Source organism: Jaculus jaculus, chromosome 8 (assembly GCF_020740685.1).
Source record: "Jaculus jaculus isolate mJacJac1 chromosome 8, mJacJac1.mat.Y.cur, whole genome shotgun sequence".
In the NCBI taxonomy this organism is placed as follows: Eukaryota; Metazoa; Chordata; class Mammalia; order Rodentia; family Dipodidae; genus Jaculus; species Jaculus jaculus.
Window position 1 is genome coordinate 11,567,197 of NC_059109.1, and position 15,090 is coordinate 11,582,286.

The following is a 15,090-nucleotide window of genomic DNA, read 5'->3' on the forward strand; positions in this document are numbered from 1 at the left end:
TGGGACCCGTAGATGCCCGGCGGTGCGGTGCGTGCGTTCGCGGTGTGACCCGGAAGGGAGCTCTGCGAGGAGGCGGGACCGGGACGGCGGGGGATCGGCTGCTAGGTCCCTGCGAGGACCGAGCCCGAGCGGTGGGAGGTGAGAGGGAGAGTTCTGCGCCGGCCCCGTGCCTTCCCCCCCGACCCCTACCCGGTCCTTTCGCCCCTCTCCGTGGCACTGACCGAGGCTCTCGCTCCTCTCCAGAATCGTTCCGTCCTGTCACCTGCGTGGGGGCCGCCGTCCCCGTCCCCCCAGCCTTACGTGGCCCCCCGTTACGATGCTGGCCTCCTCCACCGCCTGCCGGTGCCAAGCATGGGTGTGACCTTGGCTGCTTTCATTGGTCAGCCACCCCCCTCGACTAGACATCACCCCCCAACACACACACCCCAGGCCATCTTTATGCCTTCTCCCCACCCTTAGGCCTAATGGATTGTTCTTCTTGGCCCTGCGCCAGTCAGTGGCCATTGAAGCCTCACTGCTAATCTCCTAGCCTTCCTAAGTGGATTCATACCCTTCCTTGAGATGCACATCTTATATCCTCCTTCCTTCTACTTGTCTTCTCCCCGGGCTCCTTGACAGAACCCATAACCTTCATCATCAGCGTCCCCCCCCCACACACACTCCCATTCTTATTTTCACCATGTCTTGTCATACCACACGGCTTCATATGAAATCCACCTTTTCCTGTTGTTTTAATTCCAATTGAGCTTCTGCCGCAATAACTCCATTTACCTTATGGGTGCTACCTTCCATCTCCATCTAAGAATAATATTAGCTTGTTAATACTTTGTGTTCACTGAGCCCTCATCTGCTGGACACTATTCTGCTATTCTGTTTTGGTTTTGTCTTTTTTTTTTAATTTTTTATATATTTATTTGAGAGCAACAGACAGAGAAAGAGGCAGAGAGAGAGAGAGAGAGAGAGAATAGGCACGCCAGGGCCTCCAGCCAATGCAAACGAACTCCAGACACATGCGCCCCCTTGTGCATCTGGCTAACGTGGGTCCTGTGGAATCAAGCCTTGAACCGGGGTCCTTAGGCTTCATAGGCAAGCTTTTAACCGCTAAGCCATCTCTCCAGCCCCTCTCTTTTTTTTTTTTTTTTTTTTTTTCTGAGATAGGGTCTCACTCTAGCCAGGATGACCTAGAATTCACTATCTAGACTCAGGATGGCCTCAAACTCATGGTGATCCTCCTAGCTCTGCCTCCACCAGTGGTGGGATTAAAGGCCTGCGCCAAAGGGGGGCTCGAGGCAGGGTCTCACTCTGGCCCAGGCTGACCTGGAATTAACTATGTCGATTCAGGGTGGCCTTGAACTCACGGCTATCCTTCTACCTCTGCCTCCCAAGTCCTGGGATTAAAGGTGTGCGCCACCATGCCCGGCTTTTATTTTTTTTTAAGGCAAGGTCTCACTCTGTAAGTGGGGCTGTCTTAGAACTCGCTTTGGCCTCCAAATTAGCAATTTATCCTGACTCTGCTCCATGAATGTTAAGATTACAGGCAAGTGTCACCACACCAGACTTAGATTGACAGCCTTGCCTCTCTTCCTCTCCTCTCTCTTTCACCCTCCCTTCCTTTCTCTCTCTGTTTCTCTCTGCTGGGGATCGAACCTAGAGCCTCTCACATAGTAGGCAGGTGCTCCTTCTGAGCTGTAACCCTAGCTGTCTTCCGGTTCTTAAACTCCCACATTTTTTATCTTCTTGCTGTTTTCACTGCATTCTTCTGCATCCTACTTGCCCTCTAAATTCCACTGTGTAGCCAGCCCACCAATCACCACCCACCTTACTGGTGTTCCAAGATTCTAACACATTCTGTGTAGTCTTTTTCATTTCCCATACTGCCTCATCTTCCTCTTTGTCTATCCCAGGAGATCAGGATGGTAGGGGAACGACGTTCTGGGGACCTTATGGTGCCCTTGGGGCCCCGGCTACAGGCATATCCCGAAGAGCTCATTCGGCAGCGGCTCGGACATGATGGGCGGCCCGAATACCTGATCCGATGGAGTGTTCTGAAGTGTGGGGAAGAGGACAAAGTGAGCGTGGAGGAAGGCAAGGCCGAACACATCCTCATGTGGCTGTCGGCGCCAGAGGTCTACGCCAACTGCCCCATGCTGTTGCATGAGCGGACGGTGTCTAAGGGACCTCAGTATGAATCTGCTAGGGGTTTAGGAAGCTTTTCTCAAGATCCAGGGAGCCTGGATGAATTGGCAGTGGCAGAAATGGAGGCCGATGTGCGGGCGCTGGTACGCAGGGCTGCCAGGCAGCTGGCAGAAGGCGGGACCTCCAGTCTTACGGCCGCAGTGCTTCACACCATCCATGTGCTCAGCGCCTATGCCAGCATCGGGCCGCTTACCGGAGTCTTCAGGGAGACAGGAGCCCTGGACCTGCTCATGCATATGCTGTGCCATCCCGAGCCTCAGGTCCGTCGGAGTGCGGGCAAGATGCTGCAGGCTCTGGCAGCCCACGATGCTGGTAAGAGTAAGCCAGGGAAAGAGAGAAGCACTACAGAGAAAGGGGCTGCAGAGAATGAGAGGAGAGATTTCCCAACTAGTATTTGGTGACTAGCAATTCGGTGTAAAGAAAAGAGAGATTAATCGGTTATTACATAAGCAGGATGAAATGCTAGCACATTTATGTCTTCTTTGTGTATGGCAGAGAATAAAACAGGGGTAGATTTGCATTTGTTTTTCTTTTTTTATTTGCAAGCACAGACAGAAAGAGAAAGGATGGGCATGGCAGGGCCTCTAGCCCCTGCAAACAAACTCCAGATGCATGCACCACCTTTTGCATCTGGCTTTATATGGGTGCTGGGGAATTAGACCTGGGTCATTAAGCTTTGCAAGCAAGCACCTTAATTTCTGAGCCATCTCTCCAGACCCTATAGTTTCCTTTTTTTTTTTTTGAGGTAGTGTCTCACTCTTGCTCTGGCTGACCTTGAATTTACTATGTAGTCTCAGGATGGCCTCAAACTCATGGCAGTGTTCCTACCTCTGCCTCTTGAGCACTGGAATTAAAGGTGTGTGCTACCATGACTGGCTAGATTTGCATTTATTTATTTTAATTTATTTCATTTCATTAAAAAAAATTTTTTTGAGGCAAGTCCAACAGCCTGCCTTTTTATTGGGGGGGGGGCACACCAGAACCTTCATCCACTGCAATTGAACTCTAGATACGTGCACCTCCTTGGGTGCATGTGCGACCTTGCATGCTTGTGTTGCTGTGCATCTGGCTTATGTGGGACCTGTAGAGTCGAGCATCAGTCCTTACTTTGCCAGCAAGCATCTTAACCGCTAAGCCATCTCTCCAGCCCCCAGTGATTCTTCTTAACTATAAAATATCAGCATGTAACACTTAGTAATTATAAGCTTTGTAGCTTAACATATGTTTTAGTTATATGTATGAATATTTGTGCTAAGAAACACGTAAAGTATATTTGCTTTGGGCCTTAGTCACAAAGAAGTTTGAAAGCCTCTGGAAACAGTGAAAGCCTGGGAAAGGCAGGGAGAAGTGTTGGGGATTGAGAAGATACGGATTGGGTGTGGCTTTCAGGAAGTCGGGCTCACGTCCTTCTGTCACTGAGCCAGCAAGATGGCATCGAACAGCACATGGATTTTGACAGTCGCTACACTTTGCTGGAGTTGTTTGCAGAGACCACGTCCTCTGAAGAGCACTGCATGGCCTTTGAAGGCATTCATCTGCCTCAGGTACTCTTCTAGCTGTGTGGGAATACCAAGTCCATGACATCATTTCTCAAACTGTGGTTCAGGATTGTGGGTAAACACCACACCACCTGGAGGACTAACAGAAGTGCTGATCCATGTTCCTTTCCCATTTAGAATTTCCAAGAATCTGGTTTAAGGCACTTTTTTTTTTTTGTTGTTTTTTGTTTCAAAGCAGGGTGTCACTCTAGCCCAGGCTCACCTGGAATTCACTATGTAGTCTCAAGGTGGTCAACTCACGGCCATCCTCCAGCCTTTGCTTCCAAAGTGCTGGGATTAAAGGCGTGCACCACCACACCTGGCTGGTTGAAGGCACTTTCTGTGGATTTCTTTTATTTGTTTATTTATTTGAGAGCAACGGACAGAGAGAGAAAGAGGTAGATAGAGAGAATGGGCACGCCAGGGCCTCTGGCCACTATAAATAAATCCTAGATGCATGCACCACCTTGTGCATCTGGCTTATGTGGGTCCTGGGGAATCAAGCCTTGAGTCAGGGTCCTTAGGCTTCACAGGCAAGTGCTTAACTGCTAAGCCATCTCTACAGCCCTCTTTTATTTTTTGTTTTTTTGAGTTTTTTTTTGAGGTAGGGTCACACTCTAGCCCAGGCTGACCTGGAATTCATTATGTAGTCTCAGGCTGGCCTCAAACTCACGGCGATCCTCCTACCTCTGCCTCCCGAGTGCTGGGACTAAAGGTGTGCATTACCATGTCCGGCTCCTCTTTTAATTTTTAAAATTTATTTATTTATTTGAGAAAGAGAGAGAGAATGGGTCCACTAGGGCCTCCAGCTGCTGCAAACGAACTCCAGATGTATGTGCCACCTTGTGCATCTGGCTTATGTGGATATGGGAAATCGAACTGAGGTTCTTTGGATTTGCAGGCAAATGCCTTAAATGCTAAGCCATCTCTCCAGCCCCTGAATTTCTCTGTTAAGAAAATATTATATTTATTATGAGAGAGAGAGAGAGAGATAAATAGGCAGATACAGAGAATGGCTGTGTCCGTTTCTGCAACCACTGCAAAGGAACTCCAGTTGCATGCACCACCTTGTGCGTCTGGCTTATGTGGGTCCTGGAAAATGGAACTCAGGTCCTTAGACTTTGCAGGCAGGTGCCTTAACTACTAGCAATGTCTCCAGCCCCACTTTCTGTGCATTTCTTATAAACCAGAGTCTGAGGCGCAAAGACTTAAGAACGAGGCCTCTACAGTTGTACTGCAGAGGAGGCTACCCAGGGGAGAGGAGAGGAGGTGACCTCAAACCAAGGATTGTGTCTTGTAGATCCCAGGAAAGCTGCTCTTCTCCCTGGTGAAGCGCTACCTGTGTGTCACTTCCCTGCTGGATCAGCTGAATAACAGCCCAGAGCCTGGAGCTGGACACCCAGACTCCCCGAGCCCCACGAAGGAGAGCAGCCGGGGACAGCGGGAGCTGGAGTTCAGTATGGCCGTGGGCAACCTCATTTCCGAGCTGGTGCGGAGCATGGGCTGGGCCCGGAACCTCAGTGACCAGGGCACAGCACCACCCCGTCCATCCAGGTCCATCTTTCAGCCCTGCATTTCAGGCCCTCCTCTATTACTGCCCAACATCGTCACTACCCCCAGAAGGCAAGGGCAAGCCTTCCGCCAGCGCTCTGAATTTTCTAGCCGTAGTGGCTACGGTGACTACGTTCAGCAGACGTTGCAGCCGGGGATGCGAGTGCGAATCCTGGATGACTACGAGGAGATCAGTGCTGGGGATGAGGGCGAGTTCCGGCAGAGCAACAGCGGCGTGCCCCCTGTGCAGGTGAGGACCGCGCGGCCTGGAGACACTAGGAGGTCGGTGCTATGGGCACAGCTGGCACTTCCATCTAGGAAGGAGTCTCTGTATGCCACCCAAGGAGAAGACCTCAGGAGTGAGCTGAGGATGTAGCTAAATTGGTAGAGTCCTTGCTGAGCATGCACAAGGTCCCAGGATGGACTGCATTCGGCAAGGCATGAGGTGCATGCCTGCAATGCCAGGGCTTGAGAGGTGGAGGCAGAGGATCAGAAGTTCAAGATCATTCTTTTTTTTTTTAAATTTTTAAATTTTTATTAACATTTTCCATGATTATAAAAAAAATCCCATGGTAATTCCCTCCCTCCCTACCCCCACACTTTCCCCTTTGAAATTCCATTCTCCATCATATTACCTCCCTATTACAATCATTGTAATTACATATATACAATATCAACCTATTAAGTACCCTCCTCCCTTCCTTTCTCTTTCAAGATCTTTCTTGGCTATACAATGAGTTGTTAAGACCAGACTAAGCTGCATGAGACTATGGAGAAAGAAAGAGAGAGAGAGAAAGAGAGGGAGGAAGGGGAAGGGAGGGGAGGAGGGGAAGGGAAGGGAAAGAAAGAGAAAGAGAGAGGGAGGGGGAGGGAGGAAGGAAGAAAGGAAGGAAGAAAAAAAAAGAAAGAAACTAAGAGGGGCTGGGGAAATGACAGTTAAAGGAGCTTGCTTGTAAAGCCTGCTAGCCCAAATTCAATTCTATTCCCATAAGCCTGATTCAAAAAGTGGCACAAGCATCTGGTGTCCATTTGCAGTGGCAAGAGACCCTGGCACATCCGTGCACCCATACACACACAAGCAAATGTGCCAAAAAAAAAAAAAAAAAGATAGTGCTAGGCATGATGGTGGTGCACACCTTTAATCCCAGCACTTGGGAGGCAGAGGTAGGAAGGATCGCTCTGAGTTCGAGGCCAGCCTGGGACTACATAGTGAGTTCTAGGTTAGCCTTGGCTATAATGAGACCCTGCCTCAAAAAAATATATATATATAAACACTTCTAGGGAATAGTAAGAAGGAATCAACACATATAGAGGTACTATTTAGAGGACTGAGACAATTCAGTGGTGTGGATGGCCTGTAAGGTCATGGAGAGATTCCTACCCAGGAAGCAGAAATGATAGTGAGATATCTCCACCATGCGGGTCAGGAAGAGGGACAGGAAGACTGTGTGTGGGGTGGGGGTGGTAGGGGTGGTTTGTCTTAAGTATACCCAGTCGTGTATCTGAGGGTGTACCCCAGACCTGGGCCTGAGCCTGTCCTCAAGCCCACACATTCAAAGGGCTAAGCTTTTTTTTTTTTTTTTTTTAAATCTTTCTTTTTTTTTGTTTTTTCAAGGTAAGTTTTCACTCTAGCCCAGGCTGACCTGGAATTCACTATGTAGTCTCAGGCTGTCCTCAAACTCACAGCGATCCTCCTGCCTCTGCCTCCCCAGTGCTGGGATTAAAGGTGTGTGCCACCATGCCTGGCCTAGATACTTTATTTGAGAGAAAAAAGAGGCACCTAGAGATGGCCTGTAGCCACTGCAAATGCCCTCCAGACATTTTGTGTATCGGGCTTTCATGGGTACTGGGGAATCAAACCTTTGTCCTTAGGCTTTGCAGGTAAGCGCCTTAATTGCTAAGCCATCTCTCCAGTCTCGGGCTGAGCCTTTTCTATTCTTTCCTCTTGCCAGGTCTTCTGGCAGTCGACAGGCCGCACCTACTGGGTGCACTGGCACATGCTGGAGATCCTGGGTCCTGAGGAAGCTAGGGGAGATTCAGTTTCTGCCTCTCTGGAGAAGGGGGCTTCAGTGTTGGACACAGGTGAGCCTAAGAGAAGATGGGGGTAGCATGGGTCAGAACAGAGGAATGTTGTCTAGTGCTAAGCCATTTCTTCCCGGGAGCTGACTAAGGTTCAGAAATGGACTATTCCTGCTCTATGCTGACCCCCTCTGCCTGTATCCCTAGCATTTTCCTCTGGGGACTGGAAGCCTCTGTATGGCCTCTACTCTTTGCCATATCTCCAGCCTGAGCCTCAGAAGAAAGAGGACTTGGGATACCTGACACAGGCAGAATGGTGGGAACTGCTTTTCTTCATCAAGAAGTTAGACTTAAGTGAGCAGCAACCAATTTTCCAGAATCTTCGAGAGAAACTGGATAAGGTACTAGAGGCCTCAGCTACCTGGGGGGGGGGGGCATGCAGTATGGTGGGTTTATAGATGGACACATTAAGAGAAATTCTAATTATGAAACATGCAGCACTTACCTTCTCATTGCTGGGACAAAACACCTGACCAAAAGCAGCTTATGGAAGGAAAAGGTTTATTTCAGCTTACAGTTTTTTGTTTTGTTTTGTTTTCCAGGTAGTGTCTCACTCTGTAGTCCCAGGCTGGCCTCAAATTAACAGTGATCCTCCTACCTCTGCTTCCCAAGGGCTGGCCACCACGCTCAACTTCAGCTCACAGTTTCAAGGGGAAGTTTCATTATGGCAGGAAAGCATGGCAGAGCAAAAGCTGGGCATCACATCTTATCACATCAGCTGGGAGGTGGCAGCCAGAGTGAGCTAGCTAGTGAGCACCCAGTAGGGTGGACTAGTAAGCTTTAAGGTCCACCCCCAGTGACACACCTCCTCCACAAGGCAACACCTCCCAAAGGCTCCACCAGGTGGGGCTTGAGTGTGAGGCCTTGTCACGTACTCGCGAGGCTATGCAGAGCATCTCACACTCAAAGTACCACAGAAGTCCACTGCAGGAGAGCCTGGAGCTCAAGGGTAGAGTAAGGAGGCCCTGCTAGGGGAGGAGACATGCTGTTGGGCCTACTAGAAGGCCTGAGGGCGTGGCAGGGATGGCCACCCTTCCCATTCCTATCCCTAGGATCTTTGTGCCTGCTTCTCCCTGAAGTGCGTTTCCTTTGTACTGACAGGCTATGAGTGAAACGGCTCTGGGGGAGATCTCCGTGCCCATCGAGATGGCTGAGGGTCTGCTGCAGGTCCTCAGTAGTCGCTTTGAGGGCAGCACCCTCTGTGACCTTCTCAACTCCCAGATCTACACCAAGTACGGGCTGCTGCCTGATGAACTGAGCAGCCTGTCTTCTTCACGAAGTGGCTCCTCTACCCCAGATCCAGACGAGGAGTCCAAGTCAGCAAGCAGCTTGTTAGAAGAGACCGGGTCCCCCAAGGCAGAGGCAGAGCCCCTTAAGGTAGAAGCTGAGCCTGCCAAGGTGAAGACTGAGCCCCCAAAGGCACAGAGTGATTCTCAGCTATTTAACCAGCTTCTGGTAGCTGAGGGAATGGCTCTATCTGCTGAAACAAAGGAGGCAGCCGATGGCAAGTTGGGCTCTGGAAGGGGAGGGGGAAGACGTTGGAACAGGTTGTGGGTAGTGGAGAGAATGGAAGGGTAGCCATGGAGGAAGGTCCGTTTCACAGGGGAGATGCCTTGAAACCGAGCATGCGTCTTCTTCCTTGACCTTGACTGTATCTAAACAACCCCATTCCCTTTTCCAGTATCTCTGAAAAAGGACCCATTTTATAGGGCATCTCTATTCTCTGTTCTCACTATTTGATTAGATCGTCCACACAGAATGGGAAAAGTTCTAAGTGCAAGTGAGAGGAGTAAATCTTGTTAGTAGGATAACTGGGCCTGACTTTTGAAGACGTCTGCTTTGAAGATGCCACAGTTCTTTTAGCTACTGCCTCTCCCCCACCAATTACAGAAATGGCTAGAGCTTTGCGGGGTCCTGGTCCACGCAGCTCCCTGGATCAGCATGTGGCAGCGGTTGTGGCCACGGTGCAGATGTCCAGCTCGGACACCCACCTGCAGCTTTCAGGGCTCTGTGCCCTTTCTCAGGCTGTGGAGGAGATCACTGAGCAGGAGCATCCTCTGGTCCGTCCCGACAGACCGCTGAGGTAGATTCAGGTTGAAGCCATGGACAATAAGGTCGGTGGTGGGAGGGGTGATGTCATTAGAAAGGCTGGGGGTGAAGGAAGGTGGGCCTAGAAAGCAGTAGCACAGGCGTGGGGTGTTACATTGTGCCTAGAGCACTTCTGGGCTGGGATTTGACATGCATTCTCATTGTGTCTGCCAACGCTAAGGAAGTATTGGTAGTATTGTTCAAATATTAGTAATATTAGTGTGATAGTTTGCCTGCACAACTGAGAATTTAAGTAACTTGCTATGAGTTCTACTAGCAGAGCCAGGATCTAAAGTTAAGTGCTTTTAGTTTTAAGGCTTTTTCTTAATCAAGATGTGGTAATCCTAGCACTGGATAAGCTGAGGCAGGTGAATCATGAGTTCTAGGCCAGCCTGAGGTTCATAGCAAGACTGCCTCATTTTTATTCATTTATTTATTTTTGCCTGATGTGATGGCACATGCTTTTAATCCCAGCACTTGGGAGGCAGAGGTAGGAATGTTGCAGTGAGTTTGAGGCCACTCTGAAACTCCATGGTGAATTCTAATTCAGCCTGGGCTAGAGTGAGACCCTACCTCAATTTTTTTTTTCTCCTTTTACTTTTTCTTTTCTTTATTTTATTTTTTTTAATTGGTTTTTCAAGGTAGGGTCTCACTCTAGCTCAGGCTGACCTGGATTTCACTACGTAGTCTCAAGGTGGTCTTGAACCCATGGTGATCCTCCTATCTGCCTCCTGAGTGCTGGGGTTAAAAGTGTGCGCCACCACGCCCGGATCTTTTTCTTTTGTCCCTACTTTCTTTCTATCTTGACGTCTTTAACTACTTAATTATACAAGTAATATAATAATATACTTTTTTATTTTAAAAGGCCTGGAAAATATAAAAGAATACAGAATGAAAAGCCCTGATTGGGCATGATCTGAGGCATATTTGAAGCCAGACTGGTCTGCATAGCAAGATCCTATCTCAAATTAATAACAACAACAACAAAAATGTTTAGGGCTGGGGAAATGGCTTAGCAGTTAAGGCATTTGGCTGTGAAGCCTAAGGACCCTGGTTCAATTCCCTAGGACCCATGTAAGCCAGATGTACAGAAGGCACATGTGTTTGGAGTTTGTTGGCAGTGGCTGGAGACCCTGGCATGCCCATTCTGTCTTTCTGTCTGCCTCTTTCTCTCTCTCTCTCTCAAATAAATAACATATTAAAAAAAAATGCTTAGAGTGGGTTAGCAAGAAAGAGAAGGCAGGAAAAAGACAGAAAAGTGAGAGGAAGGAGGGAATTTCTATAAGCTGTACAAGCCTTCTACTCCAGGTTTGACCTGTAGCACCCGCAGAAAGCCAGGCAGTGGCACACGGGTCTGTAACCCCAATGCACCCACGACAGTAGGAGGTAGAGCCAAGAGAGTCCGGAAGCCCGCAGGCCAGCCAGACTAGACTCGCCTTCCAGGTGGCAAAAATATAAGAGAGAGCCTGTCCCCAAAAGAGGTGGAGCCAGGTGTGGTGGTGCATATCTTTAATCCCAGCATTTGGGGGGCAGAGGTAGGAGACTCACTGTGAGTTTGAGGCCAGCCTGTAACTATAGAGTGAGATCCAGGCCAGCCTGGGCTAGAGTGAGATCCAACCTTGAAATTGGGGGGAGAGAACCAATACCCTAAAGTTATCCTCTGACCTCTACACGTGTGTGTGTGTGTGTGTATACACAAAAAAACTTACAAACTATTTTTATTTATTCATTTATTTATTTAAGAGAAAGAAAGAGGCAGAGAGAGAGAGAATATAAATGGGTGCACCAGAGTCTCCAGCTGCTGCAAATGAACGCTAGGAGCATGCACTGCCTGTGTACTTGGCTTATGTGGGTCCTGGGAAATCGAACCAAGGTCCTAAGGCTTCACAGGCAAGTGCCTTAACCTTTAACCCATCTCTCCTGCTCCAGCCCCTATCTTTTTGTTTTAGTTTCTTAGTTTTGATGAAATTAGGTGTATTAAAAAAAGGGGAGCTGGAGGGATGGCTTAGTGATTAAGGCATTTGCCTGCAAAGTCAAAGGACCCAGGTTTGATTCCCCAGGACCCATGTTAGCCAGATGTACAGGGCGGGTGCAAGTGTCTGGAGTTCATTTGCAGTGGCTGAAGGCCCTGGTACGCCCATTTGCTCTCTCTCTCCCCCTCTTTCTCTGTCAAATAAATAGATAAGTAACAACAACAAAAAACCTGTTTGTTTGTTTGTTTGTTTGTTTCAAGGTTGGATCTCACTCTATTCCAGGCTGACCTAGAATTCACTTTTGCAGTCTAAGGGTGGCCTCAAACTCACAATTTTTTCCAAGTGCTAGTATTAAAGGCGTGAACCACCACACCTGGCTTGAAATTAGTTGTATTTGTAGCTATTTCTCTTCTTCTCTTCTTTATTTTCCTTCTTTCTGTATTTGAGAAGGCGGGGGGGGGGAGAGGCAGAGAGAAAGAATGGGCACATTAGGGCCTCTAGCTACTGCAAATGAGGTCCAGACATACGCCACCTTGTGCTTCTGGCTTATGTGGGTCCTGGGGAGTTGAACCTGGGTCCTTTGGCTTTGCAGGCAAGTGCTTTAACCACTAAGCAATCTCTCTAGCCCTGTATCTATTTTTTGTGCTGCTATGCTGCTATGCTTCCATAAATACTCTGTTCTTTTTTTTTTTTTTTTTTGGTTTTTTGAGGTAGGGTCTCACTCTAGCCTAGGCTGACCTGGATTTCACTATGTAGTCTCAGGGTGGCCTTGAACTCACAGCAATCCTCCTTCCTCTGCCTCCCAAGTTCTGGAATTAAAGGTGTGTACCACCACGCCTGGTTAATACTCTGTTCTTTAAAAAAAAAAATTTAATTTATTTGTAAACAGAGAGAGAGAGAGAACATGGGCACACCAGGGCCTCTTGCTGTTACAAAAATTTTTAAATATTGATTTGCAAGCAGAGAGAGGATAGAGAGGGAGAAAGATATCATGGGCATACTAGGGCCTCTTGCTGCTGCAAACAATCTCCAGATGAATGTGCCACTTTGTACATCTGGCTTTACATGGGTACTAGGGAATCAAACCCAGGTTGTTAGGCTTTGAAGGCAAGTGCCTTAATCACTGATCCATCTCTCCAGTCTTTTTCTTAACCTAAGCACACACTCCATACTGCCACTAAGCTAAAATCCCTAGTCCAACGTCAGGTTTTTTTAAATAACTTTTTTTTTATTAGAGAGAGAGGGAGAGCGAATTGCCAAGGCCTCTAGCCGCTGCAGTCCCATGCCAGCCATGTGTGCCACTCTGTGTGCCCGTGTGGCCTTGTGCACCTGTGTCACCTGGTGCGTCTGACTGGCATGGGACCTGGAGAGTCAAACATAGGTCCTCAGGTTTTTTAGGCAAGTGCCATAACTGCTAAACCATCTGTCCACCCCAGTTATTATTATTATTATTACTATTATTATTTGGCAACAGGGTCTCATACTGTAGCATTGGTTGGCCTAGAGCTCTTTATGTAGGTCAGAGTGCCTTGAACTCACAATGATCCTCCTGTCTTGGTCTCCTTAGTTCTGAGATTATAGGGCTGAGTTACTATGCCCAGGTCCAACATCAGTTTGTTATTTACTTTTATTTTTGTTTTTTGGATTTTCGAGGTAGGGTCTCGCTTCCAGCCCAGGCTGTCCTAGAATTCACTGTGTAGTCTCATGGTGGCCTTGATCTCACAGAGATCCTCCTACCTCTGCCTCCAGAGTGCTGGGATTAAAGGCATGTGCCACCATGCCCAGCTCACACATTTCTTTTTTAAAAAATATATTATATTTATGTAGTTGAGAAAGAGAGAGAATGGGTGCACCAGAGCCTCCCGCCACTGCAAATGAACTCCAGACGCATGCGCCCCCTTGTGCATCTGTCTTACGTGGGTCCTGGGGAATTGAACAGGGATCCTTTGGCTTTGCAGGCAAATGCCTTAACTGCTAAGCCATCTCTCCAGCTCTCAAACATTTCTTGACCATTCATATATATTTTCTCTCCTTCACATGAATCAGCCTGATATATTTTCCCCCCCTTGGAAGGTATTTTGATTGGGATGACATTAAATCTGTAGGTTCATTTGAAAGATGAGCTGGAGTTTGTGCCCCTTTGTTCTGTTGCCCCCTTCAGGAAGTGAAGAGCCAGCCACAGTTAGAGTGTGGAGGAGGAAGGAGTCAGCAGTGAGGCGGAAGCATTGGGATATAAGCCGCGTCTGGGTCAGGAGTGAGAGGATGTCTTGGGCAGGGCAGTCAGGTCTGACTCGTTGGGATGAGGAGCCCCAGAGTCTTTTCTCCTCTCAGGGAGAAGCTGGTCAAAACACTGGTGGACTTGCTGACCAACCAGGTGGGAGAGAAGATGGTGGTGGTGCTGGCCCTGCGCCTCCTTTACCTGCTCATGACCAAGTATGAGTGGCGTCCGCTCTTTGCCAGGGAGGGTGGCATCTACGCTGTGCTGATTTGCATGCAAGAATACAAGACTTCGGTTTTGGTGCAGCAGGCAGGGCTGGCGGTGAGTGCACTGGGCTTTGCGGGCCAGAGCTACGGGCAGAATGGGACGCCTGCTGGCCCTGGGGAGTGCTGTAGTGATTTAGACCAGGGTATAGGCCCTGGACATGTCAGACACAGATGGATTTAGGAGTGTAATCTGGACAGTCCTGGAGAATGAGTGCATGTCTGGAGAAAGGTAAAAGGACGTTTTTCAGAATGATGCTCAAGTGCTCGCCTCATCTGCACATATTCTACAGTTGGGATGATACAGAGATGAGGTTGGCCCTGCACAAGAATGACGTGCAAGTTTGTGAACATTCCATATTTTTATTTTATTTACTTTTTTAAAAATTCCATTTCTTTCAAAATTTTTTATTTATTTATTTGGGAGCGACAGAGAGAGAGAGAGAGAGAGGGAGAGGGAGAGAATGGGCACACCAGAGCCTCCAGCCACTGCAAACGAACTCCAGATGTATGCGCCACCTTATGCATCTGACTTACGTGGGTCCTGGGGAATTGAGCCTCAAACTGGGGTCCTTAGGCTTCACAGGCAAGTGCTTAACTGCTGAGCCATCTCTCCAGCCCCAAATTCCATATTTTTAAAGAAAAGAGAGAGAGAGAGAGGGGCTGGAGAGATGGCTCAGCAGTTAAAGCATTTGTCTGTAAAGCCTAACAACCCGGGTTTGATTCCACAGAGCCCGTGTAAAGCCAGATGCACAAAGTAGTGCATGCATTGGTTATAGGCCCTGGCATACCCATTCTCTGTCTCTCCTCTCCCTGCTTAAAAAAAATTAATAAAAAGAAAGAGACTGATACTCAAGTCAGGTGAAGTGGCATACACCTTTACTCCTAGCACTTGAGAGGCTGAGGTCGGAGGATCACTGTGAGTTCAAGGCCAGCCTGGGCTAGAGTGAGACCATGCTTCAAACAAGCGAAAAGAAAAAAGGAGGATGCTGAAGTTCACGATCAGGTAGCACAGTGTATTCAGTGAGAAAATGATGCAGGAAGCAGCAGCTTGGAGACAGTTAGGAGCTGAATTTTAGGTGTGTTAGGTACCCCACTCCTTTGTAGTTACACTTAAATTGGTTAAAGATTAATGTTCTAGATGTGCACAGGATTTTTTTTAACCTTCTGCCCGAGTGGTCCCC

General features: G+C 48.3%; 1 protein-coding gene and 1 non-coding gene across 4 annotated transcripts in view; both read left to right on the forward strand.

The window, feature by feature from the left end:
* Positions 1-15,090, forward strand: part of Cul9 (cullin 9) — a 43,832-nt gene continuing 28,742 nt past the window's right edge. For all 3 annotated transcript variants that reach the window (XM_004649475.2, XM_045156329.1, XR_006638512.1), the window contains exons 1-9: positions 1-138; positions 1,905-2,508; positions 3,586-3,740; positions 5,035-5,535; positions 7,238-7,367; positions 7,512-7,705; positions 8,466-8,868; positions 9,255-9,447; positions 13,757-13,964. In XM_004649475.2, the coding sequence (XP_004649532.2) occupies positions 1,914-2,508; positions 3,586-3,740; positions 5,035-5,535; positions 7,238-7,367; positions 7,512-7,705; positions 8,466-8,868; positions 9,255-9,447; positions 13,757-13,964 (2,379 nt within the window). In that variant the 5' untranslated portion in view covers positions 1-138; positions 1,905-1,913. The remainder of the gene's footprint in view (positions 139-1,904; positions 2,509-3,585; positions 3,741-5,034; positions 5,536-7,237; positions 7,368-7,511; positions 7,706-8,465; positions 8,869-9,254; positions 9,448-13,756; positions 13,965-15,090) is intronic.
* On the forward strand, positions 14,170-14,271 carry LOC123463170. The gene has a single exon (XR_006638770.1). It is a non-coding gene; the product is annotated as a U6 spliceosomal RNA (small nuclear RNA).